At 38.9% G+C, this 26,033-nt stretch overlaps 2 protein-coding genes and 1 long non-coding RNA gene across 3 annotated transcripts; 1 reads left to right on the plus strand and 2 right to left on the minus strand.

Annotated features, from left to right (window-relative positions):
• Positions 1 to 276: 276 nt before the first annotated feature.
• Positions 277 to 4,927, plus strand: LOC103710513. Its single transcript, XM_026805952.2, is given in 7 exon segments — positions 277 to 425; positions 1,593 to 1,758; positions 1,873 to 2,538; positions 2,914 to 3,358; positions 3,987 to 4,068; positions 4,429 to 4,528; positions 4,531 to 4,927. Coding segments are annotated over 7 exon segments (1,590 nt in total). The 5' UTR covers positions 277 to 395; the 3' UTR covers positions 4,632 to 4,927.
• An 8,897-nt stretch (positions 4,928 to 13,824) lies between these two features.
• On the minus strand, positions 13,825 to 23,652 carry LOC103710514 (auxin response factor 17). The gene is given in 24 exon segments (XM_039132145.1): positions 13,825 to 14,234; positions 14,237 to 14,277; positions 16,581 to 16,771; positions 17,750 to 17,793; positions 17,796 to 18,115; positions 18,117 to 18,246; positions 18,249 to 18,331; positions 18,333 to 18,598; positions 18,745 to 18,863; positions 18,866 to 19,051; positions 19,211 to 19,343; positions 19,516 to 19,591; positions 19,824 to 19,946; positions 20,021 to 20,141; positions 20,144 to 20,184; positions 20,272 to 20,362; positions 22,358 to 22,449; positions 22,568 to 22,717; positions 22,785 to 22,864; positions 22,959 to 22,984; positions 22,987 to 23,013; positions 23,016 to 23,055; positions 23,421 to 23,533; positions 23,634 to 23,652. Coding segments are annotated over 24 exon segments (2,646 nt in total). The 3' UTR covers positions 13,825 to 14,100.
• Positions 23,653 to 24,259: 607 nt separating this feature from the next.
• Positions 24,260 to 25,708, minus strand: LOC120112467. Its single transcript, XR_005514103.1, has 2 exons — positions 25,008 to 25,708; positions 24,260 to 24,908 (listed from the first exon to the last, which is right to left on the minus strand). It is a non-coding gene; the product is annotated as an uncharacterized LOC120112467 (long non-coding RNA).
• Between the last annotated feature and the right edge of the window lie 325 nt (positions 25,709 to 26,033).

Raw genomic sequence — 26,033 nt, forward strand, 5'->3', positions numbered from 1 at the left:
GAACGTTTTAAGCCTGAGGCGCACATCGCACGAAACAGCAAAATCGAGCTTTACAATTATGAAACGTATAGAATAGACGTATAGAATAGTGGAAGGAACTGCACCTCCAACGCTTAAATGGGCCGTTTCGGTTCGCTGGACTCGGAGTTTTGAAAGAGTCACCGACGCAGCGGATCCCAGTGAGGACAGCCAAAAAGGACGGGGAAGACCACGGTGGACGTGGGGATCTGACCGCAAAATAATCGCCGAGGTTTTGGAAATGCTCCAGAGGATTTGTAAAAGATCGCCTACCCCGTACTTCCCCTCGCTCGCTTTCAGGCTCTACAAAAACCTCAGGGCCAGAGACTGGGGAGTCTCAAAGGCTTTGATCCTCTCTCTCTCTCTGTCGCTCGCGAATGGAGTATGAGAGGATTCATAAAGTTCAGGTATTCGTTTCAATTTCCTGCATGCCTGAAGTGGAGTTGCCCTTTACTGTTGTTCTGAATCCTTAAATGCCTTGATTCATTTATTTTTCTGGATTTTTTTTTAATAATTTTTGCTTGGAACACTGAAACTTTCCTCTGTTTGCTGGTTCTTCCTCCTTATATACTTTGTATTCAATATTTCAATCAATGAGTTTACCTTTATGTGTTATAAATTTTTTTTTTTAAAAAAATTTCTGGGTTTTTAACTGATTTGATATGAATGTACTTATTGGAGTTAATATCTTTTACCAAATATGATATATGAATATTTATATAAGTTTTTAATGATTTTGGTTGGCTGGATAATCCTTCACCTGAATGGCATATTAGAGATGTTGTTTGATTTTAATCTTGACTCTTATTATTTGAAGGTCCAAAATGATTCGGTTGATCCATTTAGTAGGATAGTTTGATTTGAATCTTAACTCTATAAGAGATGTTGGTTCAATCTATGATATGTGGGATATGGCCCTGCTCAACATATTCCTTTGGGCTAATTATTTTCATTAATATCTTGATGAATGCTGGTTTTCTTGTTTTGGATTGGTAGAGGTGTTATTCAGATCTAACATGTCTATTTGCAGATTCTCTGGATTTTATCTGAATGCTGTTGTCAGTTTATTTTCTTTTTCAGCTGAAAACTAATCTATAATTCCTGAGAAAAGATCATGGACCATTGTTTAAAGGGCAATATTATTTGATTCATCCTTTCTTTCCAAGCCTTTTAGTTTTTTACTAGCAGTGTACTGTGAGCTTAGTAGTCTAAACTAGTAGTAGAAAAGTTTTTCCCATTCTTTAATCCATGGATTCCATCTAATATATGCGTGAGTTTGGTTAACCTTGTCCAATTGGTACATGGAAGTTGATATGAATGCCACTTGTCAATAATTTTTAGACTGCTCTGATCTTTATCTCCCCTCTTCCCCATCTTCTTATGTTTGAATCATCGGAGGTTCTGTTGGGACTCCTAATACATTGTCTACAAAATGGTCAGCTATCAGAATGTTGTTGCTGTCAACTAATTTTACTTGTTTATCTGACATAATAAATCATTTGTGCTGTAAATATAAATGAAATAAAACTACAAACGAAGTCTAATTTGGCTGTAATTTGTTCCTGTGCATCTAGATGGGTGTGATTTCCCCTAGTAAACTGAGGATGAAGCTATTAGGATCTCATGGTGGTAGAAGAAAGGAAGGGGGTGGCAATTCATCCAGAGCATCCCCTTCCAAGCATGATGATGACATGGAGCATGCAAAGAATAGCTTACTAGCTGGAGAATTTGATGAGGAAGGTCGGTGATGGTGAGCTTTAAAAATGATCATTTATTAGCATTAATTTTTGAACATCTGAAGTCACATTATGTTATCACTCAATATTTACTGTGATAGTTTGGTGTTGCTTATAGTTAACTCCAAAGATGCTTCTTCCCTTACTGTGATTGCAAATTCAGAAGGCAACCTAACTCAACCCTGCCCCGAAGAGAAAGCCGATACAGGTCGTAGTAGAATTCAGAACATTCCTAAGGGTGGTTTTTGCCAACATCAGCCCAGCAGCAACCTAAGCACAGTACACCCTGTGAGACCTCTAGAAGAAGATGGTAATGGTTATGACAGTGGCCATGACAATGGAAGCACCTGTAGCTTCGAGTTTCATCGAGGAGAAAGAGCATTACAGCATCCAGCAGTTGGTCCCTTTTTCAGGCATATCCCATCAAAGTGGAATGATGCAGAGAAATGGATAGTGAATCGGCAGATGATGCATCCAAGTCCAAATCTGCTGAAGAGGTCTGTCATGCAGAATCAGGGAAGTCGTCAAGTGATCTCCAGTTCGGTGAGGGTTGCTCCCGAATCAATAGTAGCCGACCACAAGCATTCTGTTATCCAGGCAGCAGATACAAAAAGGATTAGTTCCATAAATCCAATTGCGCAAAATGTGGTGGAGAAGTTCTCTTTTGCTCCTAATTGCCTGCAATCCAGTTCGGATGCTGCAAACAGTGGTGATTATGGACTTCGGAAGGAAATAGATCACAAGAAATTATCTGTCCCAGAAAGTTCCGTCGCTGAAACATCTGGTATTCTTATTTCTCCATGTAGATCGCTGTTGTATTGTCTGCTAAAGTGAATCCTGTAGACGAAAAAATTGGTATTTGCATTTTTAGAGTCAATCGAAGGAACAAATTTGCCAAGATTGTGACATTTGAAATCCGTAGCCAATTGAAGGCATGGAAACTTAGTTCTATGGTTTCGGTGGAAACAAGAGTTTTAAAAGTATTATACTTGCGAGAATTTGATTTAGTTTAAAAATTCGTCACTCTTAGTTTGAAATCGTATTCAGAAAAGTCCTGCCGAATTGCTTGATATTCTTCCTTAAAACCATCGATTGCTATTACTGACTTTCCACAGATCACCATCCCACTTCAATTAATCCTAGTGTTTATTATACGCAGTTATTCTGACTGGACAATCAGTTTCTATGAGAGATGTGGGCACAGAAATGACTCCCATTCCAAGTCAGGAGCCATCAAGGACAGGAACTCCTGTTGGAGCCACAACACCCACTTGCAGCCCCCTCTCTTCAATTCCATCGACTCCTAAAAGAGGAGCACCAACATCATCTCCTGCAGAGACCACTGTGGATGATGAATATAGCCAAAACAAACTTGGCAAGAAAGAATTATCTGAGAGGGAATTGAAATTAAAAACAAGAAGAGAAATTGCTGCCCTAGGCATGCAACTAGGTAAGATGAACATTGCTGCCTGGGCCAGTAAAGGTGATGCAGAACAAGCCTCCCCCTCTCTCAAGACTCTTGATGTAGGCCAGCTTGTGAAGGCAGAGTATGAAGCACGTGCAGTAGCATGGGAGGAGTGTCGAAAATCTAAACATATGGCAAGGTACGTTGCTTTTTCTATCAACCAATTGAATGCGACTTCACATTCATAAAGTAGTGACTAGAGAGAATGAGGTGAATATTAGAACTTACAACCTGGAACTAGCTGGTTGCTTATACTATGCTTAATTGCAATCTGATGTAATTGTTCTCTTATTATTGCTAAAAGCAGATTTTGATATGTAGTTTTTCATTTCAAAAATTAGAGGCTTAGAAGGAAGAGTTCCTATGTGCTTTGCACGATGTATGAAAAGAAAAAGCTGTTTGATTCACCTTTAAGAAGGTTTGGTGAGAAAAATATTGCTCTTAACAATTTTACCATTTGACCTATAGTTAGAGGGAAGGTTGTACCTTTGCATATTTTAGATGAGCGGCAAAAAATTTTCTCTGACAATTTCCTCTCTTTTTTTTTCATTATCTCATCTTTCCTTCTTGTAAATGCTTCTTGAATTTTAACGACAAGATAGGTCGGTAACTTTCTTTTACAGTTTGAAATTAAACCTGCTATGAGGCACTGCAAGTTACTGTTATTAACATGCTTCACCTGAATAACATGAGATACTCGATATTATGATCTGCTAGATAGATCATGTCAATGGATTATTTTAGTCCTAACTATTTCCATACTTCAGATATAGGCGTAAAGAGGTCAAGATACAAGAATGGGAGAGTTATCAGAAAGCAAAATTTGAAGCTAAAATGAGGAAAGTTGAGGTACCGTTCCCCTGCTTAAATTCATGTGAAAGTTCATATTTTCATTACTGATAAATATTATAAAGAAGTGCTGTAAGTTATTTTCAGTTAGAATCTTTAGTGCTGAAATATCAAAAAGAAAAAGACAAACTCCTAAATAAGATCTATGCTTAGAAATATATTGGTGCTTTGTAAATAAGAACCTACTTTCAAATCCTATTCGCCAAGAGACTTTTTTCAAAAAAGAGAGGTCAACTTATGAAATTAAGGATATCACATTTTATTTCAAGTTATCATGTTCTTAAACCTTCATTGCTTCGTGGCACAATCCTCTTTATTAAAGTTTAAATCTCTCCCTTGTTTATAAAAATTAACTTTCAGGGCCAAGTTGAACGAATGAAAGCCCGAGCACAAGAGAAGATGCAGGAAAAGCTGGCAAAAACAAGCCTACTGGTAGAAGAGAAACAAGCCACTGCTGAGGCCAGAAGAACCAAGAGGCAGCTAGAACAGCTCGACAAGTGGAGCAGATACGCCAAACTGGTCACATACCTTCCCGTTTCCGATGCTGTCGTTGGCTTCTGTAGAGCTTTAAACCATACACTGCTAAATTTAGTGCCATACTTTCAGACTTGGTTTGCTTTAGTATGGGAGTGGTGAATGATGCCACCCCCTATTGTGAACATGGTAAGGGATTCCAAATATTCAGTGTTTACCTTGTAAATGAAAATTAATAGGTCCTTTCATGCAATCTTTCTCCAAGGGCACTCTTCACGTTGTCTGATACCTTGTGTTCAGTTATATTTCTAGCGTACTCTGATAACCAGATATGAACGTAAATTGTTATCGTCATCATGATATTCCAAGGCCATTTTTTATGCCATTATTGCTCTACATCATCTAGATGACTCCCAACTCTCAACCCAAACTAATCAGTACCGTGTTTTCTTTTCGTTTCTTTTTCCTCTGCTGTACTCAGTTGTCTTCTTTGGAAAAAGTTTGGTGAATACAGTAGGTTTTTGCAGACAATTATTGTGTTCCATTATTCTAAAACGACTCTTTAACCTGGGGCAGTAAACAATCCAGATATTAATTCAGCTGCTGGTGAGATCTTACAAAAAACATTTAGTGTTTGTTTTTCTATGAAAAAAAATTCAGACAGCCTGGTTAACTGGGAAATTATGATCCGATTCAGGACCATGTGAAGCATGAATCTCTTCTAGGAACTAGATGCATGGTTTCTTTTCCATCCTTCGAATTACTTGGACAGAAAGCAAGCTTTCCCTTTTGCTCAAGTTGTGATGGTGGGTGACCTAATGGAACTTGGTCTGTTTTGGTCTCTCAAGCTGGTGTAACTTAGCAAATAGCTGCTCAGAATGCTGTGAGCGAGCAGCAGCGAGGCCTAGCCTCATTGGGTCGGCCTGTTGGCCCGGCCCGATACTAAATCGCGGCTCAAAGGGCCGTTTCAATCAAAACAGGGCAGAGTCCTCGTTGATTGTGGAGGAGAAGGAAGAACCTTTCACCATGAACTCTGTCAGAGGCTAGGATAAGCCTAGCCTCCACTCCAATTTAGAACCCCCCGGTAAACCACCACCAACAATAGCCGACCATTGTCACCTCTTTTCTCCTCTTTCTTCTTCTTATATGGTCCCCCTAGGGTCACTGTGCTCACTAAAAATATACGGTTGCCGATGCCTTCGAAGCTGAGGTAACGTTTTGATCTCTTTCCCCTTTCCTTGTTCTTCTTTCCATGACTTGGAATCGCAGCTACTGGTTGCGTAATCAGCCGGAAATTGACCAAAGTAAGGAAACATTGTTTCTACCCCTGTTTGATTTATCTTTTCTTTTTCTTCTGGACACCTCTGCCGCCGATGTTCATCATCACCGAGACCTTTGCCCCCATCTTCGAGTTGGCCCCTAGCAAATGCCAGTCCCTTAGCCACCAGCGAGTAGGCTAAGATCCAAGGACAACTGAGCCAAAATTCTTCATATTCGGCTCTATTTTGGGTTGAATTCACCCGCTGTCGGCTGTCACCACCGCCGGTGGTACTTCACCAGACCATGACCACTCCAGCTACTAGCCCACCTCCCTTTCTTCCCTGTTTACCGAGAAAAGAAGAAGAAAAAAGAAAAGAAGAAAAGAAGAAGATGATGAGAGAACCATACCTCTCTTTCTCTCTCTTATCTCTACTTTCTCTCTCCTCTCTCTACTTTCTCTCTCTTAAAGATCTAAGAAACCCAGTATCGAGTCTCGTTGACTCGAGTTGACTCATGTAAAAGGCCTTGGTTCCGCTCTAGTGCCCAGGTTGCCTACTTAACGAATTATTTTTGCCCTGGTGAATGTCCTTGAAACTTTCATTAATGAACCATGTTGATTAACTTTGGCCTCGATCGAGTTCATGCCCTATGATTTATTGATCGAATCGCTCAGGCCTGACCCACCCGGAACCACCGAACACTATCACCCAACAACCATCTTTTTTATTATTTTAATTCGAATAAAAATTAATCTTGCTTTTAATGTTTTTAATAGGGTTAACTAAATCACGTAATAAAGTTTGACGGTGTAAGATGAAAGAGGTAAGTAAACTTTATACTTCTTACTAATTTTTAAATTTTTATTTATTTTCTGGTATAATGAAAATATGAAAATAGTGTTAAATATTGATGATATTATGTTTTGTTAAAATTAAGGATCAAGCATACGATATTATAAACTCATGATTTATTGCGAAATAATGGATCTATAATTGTTTTACAGTCAAGCAATATTTGTGAATTATGAGCTCCATATTTATGAAAATATTTTTGTTATAAAAAAATAATTTCATGATTATTCTACTATTAAATGCTTATTTATGGGCTATGAACTCTATAAAGCTATTTAATGTTTTATTAATGTATGATTCAAGAAAATATGATTTAAGAAAATCGTATTAATGACTATGGCAAAAGGGCTCTCAAATAGCTATATATGCCTTCTAAAAGTGGGGTAGATTGACATTCAATTTTATATGACCTTGCCAGTAGGCAATAACAGGTGGCATACGATCCTACTAGTGGGTAATAGTAGTTGGCATATGATCCTTCCAGCGGATAATAGTAGTTGGCATATAACCCTGCTAGCAGATAATAATAATTGGCATACGATCCTGCTAGTGGATAATAGTAGTTGGCATACGATCCTACCAACAGATAATAATAGTTGCTGTTTGTTGATTACGGCCTTGTCATGAATATAATAGTGACTTTAGCATTTAGTCCGAGAGTAGTAATTTGATCAATGATTAATAATTTATGATTTTATTTATACTATACACGAGGAACCATATTTTATGAATGATTTATACATACATGATGGCTTTATGACTTATTTTAATAAATTGTACTATAAAATATTTTATTTTGTAATATCTATTATTTTTTTAATGATGCATTGACATGCAAAAACTTATGTTTGATCCGGCAAAATAGTGAAAAATTTACTTACTGAGTTTGCGTCGCTCATATATCTTTATTTTTTTTTCTTCAAGTATGGTCCAGACTTAAAGTTCATGCTAGCAAGCTTGGCGATCTATATAGTAGAACAGAACTTTAGTTCTTTAGTTGATTATAAATTTGTAGTTAGTGGTTTTCTGAATAGTAAATATTGTATATTTGATATTTAAGTTTAGATTTAGAAGCTCTGAACTAATATTGATTTTTATTTTATAAACAATAAATTAGATTTCCTACTTATTTTATTTTATCTGAGATAGATTTGATAGCTAAATGTAATTTGGCTTCATATTATCGTGGGTTGTACCCTTCGGTAGCATGCCATGTCATGCTTCAGATCTAGGGCGCGACAAATCATGTTCCAGATATGGGGCTTAACAAATTATGATGCTCTAATTTACTGTATAATATTCAAAAATTAATGTAAATGATACCTATTGTATTTAAACTTTCAAAGAGCTGCATTTTTCAACATTCACTTCCCAAACAAACAAAACAAGAAGAACTTCACTTTCAGCGCAAGTTATTTTGCGAAAGTAATACTTTCCTCCGACCAAAATTCCCATAAACTGTAGATAAACCCAAGCTGCGCTATATTCTTCATATTTGACATTCCTCAGGTACTTTCCTAAAAGACCACTTCTTTGCAAAGATGATGCTTCAGAGCATTTCACACTCAAACAATTGTTTGGAGTGCCCTCTAAGACTACCATGTATTAATTCTGAAAGGATCTAATCTAGACAGAACTTTAGATGGAGTTTTCAGGGCACATCAAACACCCAAGAAATTTTCCTGATGTGAATTCTCCCATCTTAAACACATTTTTGACACATAACTATCAGCAACATAATGAGTTCGCACTTGGCCGCATCCCCTGCTTCCCTCCATACTTCAATGAAAAATCTGCTCCAAATGGCTTTGTTTTCCAGGCATCCATTTGTTCAAGTGTGAATGACAGAGGGAGCAATGAGGTCTTGCAAGGGGAAGTGGCCAGAGTTGTATGCTCTCATATTGTTGTTTTATTATCATGAATACATCTGCATCAAAATATATAATTAAAAAAATAGAATACATCTTCCTCACGAAGTGAGAAGAAAAGGAAACAAAAATATGAGTGTGCTGCTTCTTTTAATATGAGAACATGTGAATGTACAAGGACCCTCTCAACTGTGTTTAGACATGGTGCCCTAATCAACTCTTCCGTAATGAGTTTGGGCAAACACCATAATTAAGCTCTCATTTTCGATGTTGAGGGTGTCAGTCATTATAGAATTCAAGATGAGAGTTGAGGGAAAGAGCTTTTGATTTCCTATTTTGAACGTCATCATGTTTACAGATTTATAGAAGTATAGCATAACTGATACAAATTTGAATGAGTTTGAAATTCAAATTTATAGCTATTGTGGTAGCTAAGAATTCCTCTTCTGTTGAGTCCAACGAAAAACAAGTTTGAAATTCAAATTTATAGCTGTTGTGACAGCTAAGAATTTCTCTACTAGTGAGTCCAACATATACAAGTTTGAAATTCAAATTTATAGTTGTTGTGACAGCTAAGAAATACTGGGATTGGGCTTCTCCTTCACTTGCGTAGAAGACTCGGGCTCTTCTAGTGAGTCCGTTCCAACATGCCCCCACAATCGAATGGGCAATTCTTGCACATGAAGATTGTCTCGAAGATGCATGAACCTCACTGCTGATAGAGGTTTTGTGAGTAGATCAGCTATCTGATCTTTTGACAATAAAAATGAAATTCTCAGTTATTTCTTTATCACTTGTTCTCGCATGGTAGCGGAAACTGATTTCAATATGCTTCGTTCTGGCGTGGAAGACTGGATTGGAGGATAGGTAGGTAGCACCTATGTTGTCAACAACCACAATGTAGGAGTTTCCTTTAAGGGCAAATGAACATCATTAAGTATGGACTGCAAATATTGAAGCTCGGCAACAGTGTTTGGCAAGGATTTGTATTCCGATTCAGTGTTACTTCTCGCAGTTGTTTGCTATTGTTTGCAGCTCTAACTAACTAAGTTTGCACTATAGAAAACACAATAAGCACCAATACTTCTTCTATCATCACAACCCTAGCCCAATCAATGTCGGTGTAACCATGCCAGAGTGTGATGCGAATGAGAGGATAAGTGGAGACCATAGGAAACTATGTTTTTGAGATAGCTTAGTAATTCTTTTAATAGGCTTGCTAGTGAGGTACCCAGGATTGATGCATATATTTGCTGACACTGTGGATACGAATGCGATGTCCTGGTCTAGTAAAGCCTAAATAGTGTAAGGCACCAACAGTACTTCGATAGAGATGGAATCATCCAAATTCTGGGACCTTTAAATTTGATAACTGGTAGGAAGTAAATATCGGGGTGCTGCAAGAATTTAACTTTGTCCAGAGAAACCTTTTGTAAAGATCAACGATATACTTTTGTTGAGTGAAAAGAGACTAAGGGTGTCCACAAGGCATCCACTCCAAGGAAAAAGCTTAAGTTGCTGAGGTCATGGATAGGAAAATCTTGGCCGAACAGGTTGATGATTTTGGTGACTTCATGAGTATCGGACCTGGTGATAAATAGTCATTGACATAAATGAGAAAGTAGATATGAAGTTGACCTCGATGCAACGTGTACAAAGAATTATTCGCTTTGGAGCCAATGAAGCTATAACTCTACAGCTTACCTGTCAAGCATGCCGAACCAAGCTCGGGGAGCTGACGCAGTCCATACAAGCTTTTCTGAAGCTTACAGATATGGTGAGGAAATTCTGGATGTATGAAGCCGGGTGGTTGGCTTATATACACGTCTTCTTGGAAACAACACCATGTAGAAAGGCATTTTGGATATCGATTTGATGAAGGCACCACTTAAAATCACCACTTGTCTCAAAAGCTTAAGCTTTAATATAGATTTATTTATATATTTTACATTTTCTTAACACTCCCCCTCATATATGGGCTGGACTTTCTTTTTAATGGGTGAGCACAACATGCGAAATTTTTTAATAATGAGGTTAAAGAGTGCAGAGACAGGATTCGAACTTAGACCTCTGCTCTGATACCATGTAGAATTCAAGATGAGAGTGAGAGAAAAAGCTTTTGATTTCCTCTATTTTGAATGTACATCATGTTTACATATTTTATAGAAGTATAGCGTATATTGATACAAAATTTGAATGAGTTTTGAAATTCAAATTTACAGCTGTTATGAACAGCTAAGATTTTCTCTTCTGGTGGAGCCGAACCAGATACAAGTTTGAAATTCAATTTACAGCTGTTGTGATGGCTAAAAATTCCTCTTCTGGTAAGTCCAACGGATACAAAGTTGAAATTTAAATTTACAGCTGTTGTGATAGTTAAGAATTCCTGAAGATTGGGCTTCTCCCTTAACTTACGTAGAAGACTCGGGCTCTCTGGTAAGTCCATCCCAACAGTCATCAACTAAACTTTGACTTGTATTTAGTTACCTAAATAATTGTAGAAACCTCGAAGCAATGGCTTGAGGCTAATCAATTTTTGCGCATGCTGTCTCGAATCCAGATGCAACTGATGACCATCAGAATTAATGTGAAGTAAATGAACAGGTTTGGGAGGCCACTCAAAGCTGGAGTAAAGATTTATTGTATTCTTTCCAATTCAAATAGAACACTCATACAGGGATTCCAGACAAAAAGATATGTGAGCAACAAAATCCTGGGACAGATGTTCGTGGCAATCCAAATGTGGTTTCGCTAAGCTTCGGAAACAAGAAAAAGAGTTAAAAAATAATAGGTCCCAAGCGCACCCGGTAATCCCCTCTTCCCCATCAAAGAGAGTATCTCCAGAGTAGCTGGCCCTATATGAGGCCCATCCAATCTACTGCTTCGTTGGCTCTCATACACATGCTTCACCTGCAAGATTATCCCACCACAGATTATAACCGGATGTCTCTAAGCTAGGTGGTAGTTGCCTACCCCACCTACGTTCTGCTAGATCCAACCAATGATTGTTGCCGATTGCCTCGGAACAATAGAGCTCTAGTCTACAGTGCTTGCTGAACTTCAAGCCAGCCCAAGCCACCCTCAGCTCAGCCCCTTGGACCCGCTTCAGTGAACTAACAACAAAAGACTGCACTATAACCTTCACGCTTGTTACTAGGAGTATAAATCTAATTTTAGCTCCCAATACTATGCATGCCTCGACACGCACACCATACACACAGATAGACATACGGACAGACAGATTTATCAGATTCTATATATTTATTGCATATGCTACAAACTTTATAGGTGATATCCCCAAATAATAGACCCCGCTTGTTACACAGCTATTGCTGTTAGTAACTGATATAATAAAATGAAAATTTATCTGTTCAAATCATTATGCATCAAATAAAAAATAATTTTCAACTAGTAAATATTTGAATTTAAGATTATTTTAATTGATTAAAAGTGATAATGTCCAATAATGACAATTACTTGAACACAATGGCTTTTATATACTCGGTAAAAATAGTTATGAAAAATTGATCTAAGATGCTATGATATGTACGATGAAGACCCAGAGGGTTATATGGGTTAATCTAGGAAAAGGAGCAAAGAATCAAACATAAATAGAATTTGTGAAAAGGAATATACATGTAAATAATAGTTTGAACAAGAAGGCTTGAAAATGAGGATTCACAAGTCTATCAAGACTATGATTATGGTTATAGATTTAAATTCTCGATGCTGCGCCAGTCTCGTTGCTAAAAGTTCTTGTTTCTTCTCAAAAATAGAAGAACAAAGGCTTTCTAGTTGCATTTAGTAACTGTACATACTAGAAAAAAATTCCTTAAAAATATGTGGTAACACTTTTTTTATTGATTTCTCTCCTCTCTTTTTTATAATTGAGCTTTATAATGCTATAACACCGCTCCCTGGTGGTCATCTACAAGAGAATTATGTCTGATGCATGACCATTCTTTTAAACCATGCAATTTTCCAAATACATCTCCAAACTGATCCAAACCATGCAATTTGCCATATAATCGTTCTCTTGAGCCTGTTTTAAATACATTTAAATAAGGAAAAAATCAACATCGAATAGTTTTAGTTGGATTAAAGAGGAAACGTCATCATAAAGTTTTTTAAGTTTTTTTTTTTCATTCAAATCTCAGAAAGTTCTCTTCCAAAAATACGAATTTGTCAAAGCTGATAATTCTGATATTGGCTGAACAATGGATTCAAATCCCACCATCAACAGGATTTGGAAGGGTTTAAGATACCCGAGGAGAGCAACCCTTTGATATACGCAAGCATGCATGTATTATATCTTATTTCTCAACTACAGCTCGAGCCATGACGACATCCACCGGAAGTGAAGGCATCTAAAGGCAAATGACACAAAGCCTACCCTCCTGCGGTCTCACTGTCAAGTGACAACCTCTCCAAACAGCAGAAAAACTGATGTCCAAAGATCCCACCGAATGATAGATACTGTTTGCCTTCCAGATCAATTTCACCTGCGACTGTGAAGATAAAACACTGTTCACCTTTACCCACAATGCCTAGATTCGTAAGACACTATGGGCACCTCATCGTCTTTATGCTACAGTTATGGCTCTTTAGTTGGGCGGCCAGACAACATAAATTGATGGATGATTAGGTCTCGGAAAGCGATGGAGAGCATCAATTCCAAATCCAATTCCATTTCCGATTCAATCTTGAGAAGATCATGAGAGGCGGCGTGAGATCTGAGGAAAGAGACCAGATCTAGAGGCCAGAAGGGAGGCCCGGCTGAAGATTCGACAAAGATGGCAAATCTTCCAAAAGATCATGGGTGAAGATGCCGGTAATTCCGATAGCAAGCAAGGAGAAAGGGTGCGATTTCGTTGGACGCCGCGGTCAACCAAACAAGTGCGGCAGATGGCACTGAGGGGGATTGAGGATGGACAACACCACTAAAGTAGTGCAGCTTTTTGACTCGATTTCAGCCTGGACAAGGATGGATCAAAATCGAAATAGCGGATAGAGATGGCAACGGAAAAGACTCCTTTATCTTCCAATCGCCATCAACCACTAGCAATTGCCATTCTAAACTCAGAGAAGGAAACAACTTTCTTTTCCATCAAATCGGATGCTCAAAGCATTGTTAATTCTTCTGAAGAATGATGCAGCCTGCTAAAATCGATATCCTATGTCCTAACTTCAAAAGATTTTGATGTGCAAATTGGTGAGAGACATTGTGGCAGAAAAATATAATGCCTGGATGCGAAGCCTAATGAAAGAATCATTCACCACAAAATACAATGGATGGTAAGGGATTGGTTTCAACGAGTTGGGAAATAAAGCATCGCAGGAAGAGAGTATAAGATTATAAAAATGCCTAGCTTCACAAAAACATATTCTGATAAAATTATATCGAAGTCGCGTGGCATTACCTATAATACAGTTACTAGAGACATACATAGACCAAGCTACTTACTCTGACGAAACAGTACTGTGTGATGGGCAAGACAGCAAGATGACGAGAGTTCTGGACTTCAAACTCATGGGATTTCATGTTCTCTGTTCTCCTATTTCTTTTCAGTCCAGAGGCATCACAGAAGCAATCCATTGCTCATGTTTCTCGAGTCTTGCCTGCTCGCATATCCATCACAGCCGCTGCCTGGAAGCCTCTTGCCTGGGGCTGCGCTCGGAAGTTCACCCCCTTTGCCCATCTGCTGCACTTCTGGGGCGCGAGTATCTTTATGCACCACACATTATTAACAAACTCTCTGGAAAAGGCACAAAGCACAAAACGTAGACATTATTTCATCAGAACATTATGTTTGCATTAGACTCCAGCTATATCCTAGCAATATTTAAAGCAGTGTCATAAATTTAACCTGGATTTACAATGCAAAGCAAAATAGAATTCAATGTGTCATAAACCCAACCGTATGGGCATGTTTTAGACCTGTGCATCCAATCAATTTCGGTATCCAATTAATCAAGCTAGCAAGACTCACATCAGTCTTTCATTTTCATGTGCTAACAGGAAGCTATATAAAAGATGCTTTGTATGAGATATATTGATATCGCTGTGATCACCCAAACAAAATAATCCAAAATGTGTTAAAAAAAGCTGGAGTTCGTTAAGGTTTGCACCCTGTGCAGCATTCTGTATCATGCATTCCACAAATCTAAACCTAAATTTGAGACGACTGTAGTGATCGATCCATTTATGAAAATGAAACATGATGTGGGGTTGAGGAGATCATAACCTTCTTGTACCTATGAACTGAGCCCTAATAGTTCAAATCATAAAATAAGTTATCAAATTAAGCTTTTGCATATCCTAAAGACTATTTATAGGCACGCTTCTGTATCAGTAAAAGCTATAAATGGACATGGTACAACATATGGTTTAGCCACTTAATCATGAAGTGCACAACCAAAGGCTTGTGTCTCTTAAGTGTCAATGTGTGCAAGCATTCCAGCAATGTGTAATATGCTATAATCACTTCGAAACTGTCATGCATGCAAATGATACTTCGAGATGAACAGGCTTATGCACATAACTGCTACCAGAAAAGTAAAACAAGCTTCTGATCCACATGGATGCATGCCCATATTTCAAGTTGGGAAACAGTACAATCACTTCTAAGACCTAACTACTGTGCACAGTGATGCTACTTAAGTTTTGCTCCAACATAATCCTTCTAGGGAGCTAAGGTTCAACACCGTTGTGTTATAAAAAGCTTGAGGCTGAAAGAACATAAAAAATTCAGTCCTTCAGCTAAAAGGATATCAGGACTTTAATTAAGAAAATGAAAAAAAAAATGAAACTCAAGAAGGAAAGAATAGCTAGATCAGATTAAAACATAGAAATAAAAACGGGTATAACAAACTGGTATTGACGAGGCCATTATAGCATTTGGCTGTCACCGCTAACACTTTCACCTGTGAGCCAATTTATGCTAATCTAAGAAAAAGCCTGTTAGCATGAACCAATAATGGTTACTGCAAACTTATATGGGCTAATTCATATAGTTGGGTCAGTTCAGACCAGTTTTTTGAAAGGAGCTTCCTTTTATCAGTTTCTCATATCTCTACAAACCTGAATTATAATGAGAGAAAAAAAATAAGGTAACAGAAACTATTACTAGACTGTATCATTCTTTTGGAAAACTGTCAATGGTGCTTCTTGTTTAATGTTATATGATTCACATATGTAAAGTCTTATCCTTCTATTCAAAAAGAAAGCGATGTAATTTAAAAGGCTTTTTCACTCCAGTCACTAAAATGCAATGCGTGAACCGAATCCACATAAAATGATTTTGTTTACTTGAACTCTTTATTTTTTGTAAATAATATAGTTTCCACATTGAAGAATATGATTTATTTGTCAAAAAAATAAAAAAGAGGAATTCTTTAGGAGGCTATATCTCAATTTAAGTATTTGATCAAGCATGCATGCTTGTCCATACAAGCATCCATTCTCATGTCAAGTTTATGACTGCCTCTCATTTGCTATAATTAGTTATGCATACATGCTTTGCTGTGAAAAACTTTGCTTAAAGTCATGATAGCAGGATCTTAAATGGTGCAATTACAAGTTGAAGTTACACTGGTAAATCATTAATTGCCCAAAAGATTATTTTTTCCTCACAAAATCTACTTTAATTTTTTTTCCTCGCAAAATTTACCTTAACTTGCCTTTTCTTTTCATACCCTTTTTTTGGCTCTTACCTGAACAACTTCTAAACTTTTTGGTATGGCCAAAAGTGCTGTATACAGCTTAGACCTAAGGCTGAACAATCACCAACCAAACCATGACAATCTAATAGGTAGAGTTGCAAGCATATTGGCTTGCATGTAGAAATTTCCATAAGTGGGTTAGATATCAGTTAATAAGTTTAATTTAAGTAGATATCTAAACAAATACACAAAACTAGCTAAATTTCTAACATTCCATATAACAACATCTCAATGAGCCCTATGATTCTGCGAAGCAACAGCTCCATATTCATGCAAAGAACACTCAAGAAAGCACGTATATATGATATCATCTGAAGGAAGCGCATGAAGAACTTACTGCCAGGGATCATCGCCTAGGAGAAGAACATCATTTTCCCGGTCGACGAATACAAGCTGCCAGCCTGATCTCATAGGGTCCTCCAACTGGCCTTCAAGGCCAAACAGTCGCCCAAGCTCACTTCGCAGCTCCGGGTAGTTGTTAAATCTGGTAATATCCAGTGACCTTCCGAAGGACCCTGATTTGTAAACCTACCAATACAGGTGTAGCCCATCAGTGAAAAGGACAATGCATCACAACAATGAAATCAATGCACTTGGCTTGCCTACACAGGCATTTGTACCGGTAACTTTGGCTTCTGCAAACTTTAGTTCAAGAAAGAGATAATGCTAGTACTATTAACCATGGTTGTACCGCCCCAAACTGCTTGGTTCAGGGCGTACCGAGACATACCGGAGGTGGACCGGCACGGTTTCACCCCTCAATTCAAGGGTGGACCGGCACGGCTCCACCCTCAATTGAAGACACCGGAAGAGAGGGGGCTCAAAAGAGGAGCTCATCCCCTGTTATGCCGCACTAAAAGAGAGGGGGCTCAAAAGCCCTCTCCCTCTCTTGGCTGCTCTCTCCCTCTCTTCTCTTTTTCGTTACACTGCGGCCAGAGGAGAGATCGCTTGAAATCCTCCCTCCCTCCCTCCCTCCTCCCTCTTCTCTTTTCCTCTCCTTCCCCCTCCCCTTCCCTCTGCGGCTGCGCGCTCCCCTTTGTCGTATGCCACAAGTCGGCACAGCACGGAACCGTACCATACCGTAACGCTAGGCAATCGGCATGGATCCAGGTACTAGTTCCACCAACCCTGTATATTAACTATATATCTTGCAAGAAAATAAACCACAGGAAATCCATTAATGCAACAAGCATCTCTCAAACCATAACCCAACATCATAAAATAACAAATCAGGCCCATGTATCAGCGGCATAATTACCATGGAATGAAAACAGTGAAAAAATGTAATATAGCACATTGATCTACACTACCCAGATAGTCAGGAGCCAGAGGTGCACATAACAATCTGGAAGGTAAGTTAGACTCAGTATTTCTTTGCAGAATTACAAAGTTTTGCAGTATCATTCAGAAAAAAATATACCAAGCAGCTTCATAAAACAAACATAAATAAGATTAATGATAAAAAAATAAATCAAATCAAACGGATGAGAAGAGAAAAATTTTCACCTTAACAAAGGTTCCATTTTGTGGGTTCACATGCCCATTTTCAACAACAATCCCGGTTCTTCTGCACAACTGGAACTCGTTAATACCTGATTCAATGGGAAATCCGTTCCTGCAGCAGTCAGAAATGGCATGGCTGTTGAATCAGTCTCACTGCCAACACTCCTAAGGTTTCTCATGCCATTCTGCATCAAAAGAGGCGAAGAATCTATATGAACACCAAAAAGCAGATGATTTTGAGGATCTGTGTTGCATTCCTGGTCAAGCAAGCAATCTTTCCCTGGAAATGGTGGTAAAGTGACAGAGTGCTGAGATATGTTCGACTGTTGGTCTAACTGTTCAACCTGGGGCTGCATGCACTGAGTTCCGGAGCATGGATTCAACTGCTAGTCGCTTGGATGACCATGTGCCTGAAGTGCTTACTGAGCTGGTTCGAGGAAAATTAAGAATGTTCGATGTTTCTTCAGGAGAGAATGAGCGCAAAATACTATGTAAGGGGATACACCAGACATGGATGCTGGGTTCATATTGGTGTGTGGAAAGGTTTGTTGTTGGCAAAATGAAGATAATGTTTGCAATGATGAGGGACTGAGAAGTAGAGGCAAGCTGTGAGAGGCTTGAGACGACATTAGGGATTTGCTGAAGATTACACAAGTGTGTCTGCTGGATTTGCTGGTGCTGTTGTGACTGTTGATGCTGCTGATGTATTTGCTGTTGCTGTGGCTGCTGATGCTGCCGCTGTTGCAATTGTTGCTGCTGCTGCTGCTGTTGCAACTGTTGCTGCTGCTGCTGTTGCAACCTTTGATGTGGCTGCTGCTGTTGAATCAGTGGTGGCTGCAGCTGCTGCTGCTGCTGATCCTGATCCAAATGAGTTGCAATGCTGCAACTGATGTTGAGAAAACTGACAGCGAGTTTGGTTTTGACCCTGGTTTTCTTGAATGGTCTGAAGGAGGGCTTGCTGAGAGTTAGGTTGCATTTGTTTGTAGAATCTGGCTTGCCAATAGAGTGGATCTGCTAGTCAAGCTTTGAGGTGGTTGGAATTGTAGAATTGCCGATGTCTGTTTTGAAGGATCCATGGTCCTCATCTCCTGCTGTGCTGCCGCAGCCATTGCTTGGGCATATCAGGCTGGAGACCAAGCATTGAAGCATTAAGTCTAGGCTGCATCCAAGGTGTCACTCCAAGTCCCTGAAAACTCAAAGACGGCAACCCATGGTCCCCATCCCGAAGCCACATAGGTGGAAGATTTAGACCAATTTCATCATCCTTGCCACCTGCAGATGCATGGTAGATATGAATTATGCATACTAGAAACAGACATGCAATTCACATGATTTTTTTGGGGGTAAGGTGAGGGTATAGAGGGAGACGGGGGAGCAAAGTGGCTCTCACTAAATAGTAGAGAATATTAACCAAGTATGAAATTTCAAAATGCAAACATCAAGCATACCATGCAAAGAAGCAGCAGCCTGATGGCCATGGACGTTTAAGTCTAAGAGGGAAGGCAGATGGATACATTGGAAACGTCGTCAGAGGCTCAATCTCCCAAAGGGAAACCCTTGGCTGCCTTTCCCCAGCAGTCGACTCATCCCAACCAACCTAAACCACAAAACCAGAATTTGTGACATTCATCTGTGATGTGTTAGGAAATTGTTGGCGAACAAATTCCAAAAAACAATATTCTCCGAAATGAAGGGTATCATGTCAAATTGTACATATAGCAAGGTTCCCGGTAGAGCATAGAAGACAAAAGGTTTTGCATTATAAATACCTTTACAGAACGCCAATGTGAGTTTTGCCAGCGCACAGGATCCAGATCACTAATCCCTGTGATCGTGCCCATGTAACTGAATATAATACAGGCAACATTTATAAGATGATATGAACAAGTATGAAACATGAAAAGGTAACATTACATGAAAAAACAGAAGCATATTAGTAACTACATAAATTAAAAAATACCAAATTGAATTTGTCTTTATCTATACACATACATGAACATAATAAAAAGTTTGAGAGTTTATGAAAGGAAATGCTTAGGAAATGAAATTTTCAAAGAGGGGTTTAGTTTGAACCTACCGGCGAACACTAGACTCTTCTGTCTCAAACAGCATTCTAAAACGCATACCCACAGAAACACGGGTGTGATAAACTGCTTTAACATACTTAGCTAACGGTATGACAAATTCAGAAGGACTTGCCCTGGAAGCAAAAGATTCAAGTCAAGATAACTTGGAAACAATGCGATAAATTCCCACAATATGCGCTATATTTACCTGGGATTATAAAATATAGTAAAGCGGCTATTGGTAGCAGCAGCATGGGCTGCAGCAGCAAGAAGTCCAATATGCATGCTATCACATGATAATACTGATGAAGGCATAACTGTTTGCGGCGATTAGCACGCCGAATACCCAGAAGCAACTGATTATTTTCATTCCTGATAGAAGCAATAAATCAATAATTAGCAATAAGAGTGAAAAGCTTATTATAGCATGCAACAGAAATAAGGTATGGCACTACATACCAGATAAAAATGACTGAATCACCTGCAACCAGTCGTTTTGCACTTACGAAAACACTCCATCCTGTTGTCAGAAGATGCCTCTTTGGCTGACCTGAATCAAGAATGTGTTTAATAAAAAAGCATATCATGTTGAACACACTAGCTCGTGCGTCGCTCAATGGCCAACAATAAAAATAATAGCTGGTCCTTATCAACAATATTTTTATGGACAATTGAACCATCTTGCTGGAATTATGAAGGCACACATATAGTCAAAGCCCATATGATGTGATCTACATTAAGCCTCTCAAACCACGTAAACTATGAGGTGTGTTTCCTTATCCACCAATTGGCCTTCTAAGTTTCATGGCACACCCTGTTCATCCAATCCCTAGTAGGGACTTGACACTATTTAGAGAGTTTATGTCAAATTAAAAGCTTGTCCTAAAATGTTTAAAGCCAGCTTTAAGGTTTTCTAAAATAATTACATACCCAGAACTATCTCATGGACCATACGCTAGGAATGGCTCAGCCCACATGCATCATTTGATGAAAGCACTCCAGTCCAGTCGCCTCCGATCAGTGGCTTGTCAACCGCCGGACTGTAGCTCCTTACCAAATGCCCTTGGGTTGAGGCAACACAGCACGAGTAGTTCGCTGAAGATGTCCCAACATATATGGAACATCTCTCCAATATAGACTATATGGGAAGGCAAGCTAATTCTGAACTACTTAATCTAAAAAGTACGCAATACAATTCACCTAAAGACAAAAGAGATCAGCACCTCTTCGGAACTTAGCAGCACAAACAGGGACTGACAATTCATGATTGATGTGACAAGATGCATTATTAGAGGACTTACTGTCCACTATGTGGACAACTACGTAAATGCCTCTTCTGGTGAAAAGCACATAACTTTAATAGTGAAAACATTTGTAAATAGATCAAACAGAAAAACTCACATATAGACGAGAATTAGTTTGAAAGCAAAGAATGATCAAACCTTAGTCTAGAATTCCAGATGAAAGTTAAAGAGGTAATTGATATTTCAAGACTAGGAAGATTATATGAATATAACAGAGTGAAAATAAGTAGCTTATCAAAATGGGAATGGTGGATATGGAGTCATCAAATGCAAAAATTATTCAAAGTTTTGACTAGGTTAAAAAAAAAAAAAATTAAAAAGCAATTGCAGGAAAGAAAGGTTCCAAGAAAATCACTTATCATCAATCACTTAAGAGGTAGTGCATTTCTGTATTCCCACAAAAATGTTCCCTGGGGGTAAATTCATTGTGCTTAGAGGAAAAATGACTGAGCAAATTGAAATAAACATCCATTAGCCATCCATTTTTGGTGAAAACACAGTTTTAATACCATATCAACGTGTGTATTAAACTTGCATAATTCCCTCGCTCTGACATACAATTCACGCCTCATAGGCTATGCAAGAGGATAGCAAGCACAAGGCTAAAATTAAGTCAGCCAACCAGCAATAAAGAAGAGATCAATGGGCAATTTACTCAGTATCTTTTGAGAACTCATTATCATCAATTTATATTGATAGTAATTCCTGAGAGTACGATCTAACCGATGTGTGGATCTCCCAAGATCCTTACAAATACAACAGAAATAATATGCCCAATAAATAGCTGCCGCTGGATCAACTTCAACTAAAGAAAAAGAATTTCATTCAACTATGCTCAGCAACTCCACGAATGCTTGGCACAAGAGAATTAGAGACGGACAAGTTGTTCACTTTTATGAGAGATAATCCTTCAACATTCTGGATTTCTCAATTAGTTTTAACAACTAAGTTCAGATTTCTTCGAGACTACTGTTTTTCCCTCCCAGTTTCTAGTACCCTGCATGGAGTGAACAATTGAAGAATATTTATTTTTTTTGTTTGTTAGTGCAACTCTAAATTTCACCTGTCTCCATTTCTAATGCTCTCTCTCAAATATAGTGCAACTCAGGATATTTATGTTTATCGATATTATAATATCGACACAAACTTTCTTCACCTTTTATCCAACGAATAGATTTATGTGTCTCTAAAATTCTTTAACTCTAAACACTAACCTCCACTGGCAGCCACAACAAACTTACCCGCGAAAAATGTGACGAAATTTCACTCATTATCATGAAGGTCCCTTGCAATCAACTCCTGCACAGGGGCGTGCTGGGAAAAATCCTGGGGGAATAATGATAAAGCCAAAAAAAGATAAGCTCAATGATCTTAACTGTAAGATTCAAATTGGTTCAACTGGAAAAAATAAAATTTTATTTGATCAGGTAATGTTTTCCCCACCAATGGAGGGGAAGACTTTTTCAGGCTGACGGCGGGAACAGAAAATCCCACCATGCGTACTGGTGTCACTTGCAGTCAGTGTCTTGCAGAAATAGTTGGTTGGCTGCTTGCTCAGAGTACCCAGTTCAGCAGGAAGATAAAGATCTTTTTGTTTCCTCCTGTGGATGTAATATGTCATATATATAGATTATGAAATCAATCATTGGACAATCAAATTGAGATCACAAGCATACAGTGCTGTCAATTACCAGGCTCAAGGGTTGCAATGTCATTTGGGCATAAACTTCATCTGTCTCTGCATCTGCCTGAGATTCAAATTGTTCGAGCAGGAATTCACTCATTAGACAGCTTATACAAATGCATGCTACATCAACCAACATTTGTCTGAGTGAAACTTACATGCATAGTTACATTGTGAAGCTGACGATCAACTGCGGAGGTAAGTTTGGATATTTGGGATGTGAGCATCAATTTCCTTGTTGGTAGATGCAGCTACCTGCAAACGTAAAATCAAGCATCATTTATTCAAATTCTCTAAGGAAAGGATAAGAGGAAACCAAATATACTATGCGATGCCAGTAATAAGGTCTTGATCAAATAAGATTTTGCATGGCCTAGCTAACTTGAACGACATAATAATGATTTAATACACTCATCCACTTCACCAATATGTGACACCCGCTTTCTTTATATGGCACAGAAGCATGACTATTCACTAAATTATTTAAATTTATATTTACACAAGTAGTAAAAGACACCCTCAAGAGCAGATGTTGAAAACACATGCTACAAATTATGCAAAACTTAGTATGAACTTTGTCGAGACATAAATCATCCACAGCAGTATACGTATAAACTGACCTGCTCACTGTGACCCTGAGGAAAGTACACTACACGACTTCCAACAGCAGGTAAAGACACAAGCGGTCCAGCACATGCATGCCATAGTTCCGAATTCAGACACTTTTGCTCCCCTGTAATATTAAGAGACAGAAAACATAAGAAGAAGCATGATGGCAGAAAAGCAAGCATCTATCATCCAAGGGAAAAGTGATTTCGCTTAAATTCTATAACAGTCGTGTCCATAGCCCATGTTTGCCATGCAAACATGAGCAATTATAAGATGCAAGTTCTTCCAAAATGAGAATGCAATCCTTCCTTCCAACTAACCAGGAATAGTGAAGAGTTATCAAACAAGAGAATACTACTTAGAGAAACTCATAATCTCCCAATGTAAACACAGTGATTATTGCTTTACCTTGCTCAGCAAACCAAATTCAATCAAAAAGATATACAGGAAACACTGAGAATTAAGACAGCAAGAAAAGTAATCTTGAATTTTAGAAAACTCGAAAGGTAACTCAAATATGAAGCATCTTTTATGTAACAAGTGCAGCTAGTGAAAGTAACCTAAATATGAACTTCAAGCATGATAAGAACACGAACACACACACACAAAAAGCATCTTCAATGTAAGCAAGTGCAGCTAGTGAACTTCAAGCATTGATAAGAAACTTTCTCGCCAAACCACATAAGGAAATTATGCCAATGAAACCTAAATTCTTTAATTTTTTTTTAAAAAAAATAAATAAGCTGAATTCTGTTGATCCACAAACAGCAACCCAAATGTTAAAACATAAATCATTTAGGTGCCAGAATACCAGGTTTCTAGATAAACCAGAAAGAAGCACGCTAAAAATTCACCTTCCTGTGTCTGCTGCGGAAGTCCCCGATGTTGAGAGCCTCATCCTGAAACTATGAATAGGTTCACCGAATAATGAAACACTTCTGAGCACCACGACCTCCCCCTATCTTCAACAAACAAATGAAATCTTCAAGGAAAGACACCCGTGTGATGATGAAGTCATATTTGTTTGGTTTCGCTCGATTAGCTGTTTGTCATACCTCCCATAAAATTCCCCTTAGAAGGTAATTATATTGAAAATTTTGATTTCTTCACTCCCAATGGGATGATTTTGCCTTTCCACCCAGCTAATGACCACACAAAATATAAGAGAACCAATAGATGGCATCAAAAACACCATTTGGTGACACAAGCCCCTTGGAAACCCGCCAAGCACTTCATCCGAAGCCAGGCCCACTGCAAGAACGCTCGCTTCCACTCTCATCAGGTCCAATCTTCAACTTTGAAGCCCTAAAGTTTCCAATCCGTCGTCTTAACTAGGAGGAAAGGTGCAGCACATAAAACTCTAAAATCCAGCTCAAACCAAAAGAATTTACGCACCAAATCTCTGACTCTGGAAGCAGAACTGGATGGACTCGCCCCGATATTGTGGAGCAGATGGGTTTCAAAGCTCCGAACAGAAAACTCCAACCAAATCCTTCGCACTAACCTCCAACCAAAAACTCAGAATTACTCATCCGAAATCTCAACAAAAGGAAAAAAAACAGAAAGGCAAAACGTACTGAAGAAGTAGTAGCCAATACCTCAGCCAAGTAATCAAGCAAGCAATCACGACAAAAACCCAAAGCGGCGAAGAAATCTCCCTCCAAAGCTCCAAACCACTCAGCAAAAATCAAGCTTTCAACCAGTTCAGCCCTTCACAACCTCAAAAAATCCCAGCTTGCATCACCCAAGCTCGAAGGGAAGCCCATGCATTTGACCAGAAGCACCAAAGAAACATCAAACCTCCAGATCTCACCTCAGAAACTCCCCTAACCAGTTCAAAATGATACTTTAGTGCAAAAAAAGCACTACAAGGAGCTTCACCCCCCACAAGCCACTGGACTCCGAAACTTAGCCTCTCCAAACCTCCACCAGGAGCTACAAAACAGAGCCTCCGACCGCCAAACCATCTCTCTCTATTAAAATCCGAACCACGAGCTCCGAAGAACCTCAGGCCTAGCTCCACGCTAAACAGAGACCTCATCTTAGACCTAGATGCCCCAGATCTCCATCTCCAAACGCCGCAAAACGCAACGGATCGAGCATTCTCGACAACAATTCAGCATCAAAGAGCGATTTCCCGAGCGCCGGATCGAAACTCACGACCGAGAGAACTCAGAGAAAGAGAGAGAGAAAGAAGAGAGAGGGGCACTCTCGCTATGGCTTCGTCTTCCCTTTTCTCTTCCGAGCTCAATACTCTGTAGGGGAAAATAAAGAAATAAAGAAAAGCCCATTATTATTTTTTTTCCACTCCTTTTTCTTTTTTTTTTTCCTTCGTCGCCCTTTTATACGTGATGGGATGATAGGATGAGGGGCATCCTTTTTTTCCTCTACACCATTACCAATATACCCTCCCATTTCATCAAATTTACGGAAAAAACACCCTTGTGGGAAGGCGGCATTGGCAGTTTCTTCTGACAAAAATGACCTCGGTAGCCAGCCGCGAGCTTTTCCGGGAGGGATTGGGCTATTTTGGTCATTTCAGTACTAACCCCAGCGGGGTGATGAGATCATTTAAGGTATTTCTTCTTCTTTTTCCCTTTCGTCGTACGAAGAATCGCCCCTTT

The sequence above is a fragment of the Phoenix dactylifera genome, chromosome 11 (genome assembly GCF_009389715.1).
Source record: "Phoenix dactylifera cultivar Barhee BC4 chromosome 11, palm_55x_up_171113_PBpolish2nd_filt_p, whole genome shotgun sequence".
Lineage (NCBI taxonomy): Eukaryota > Viridiplantae > Streptophyta > Magnoliopsida > Arecales > Arecaceae > Phoenix > Phoenix dactylifera.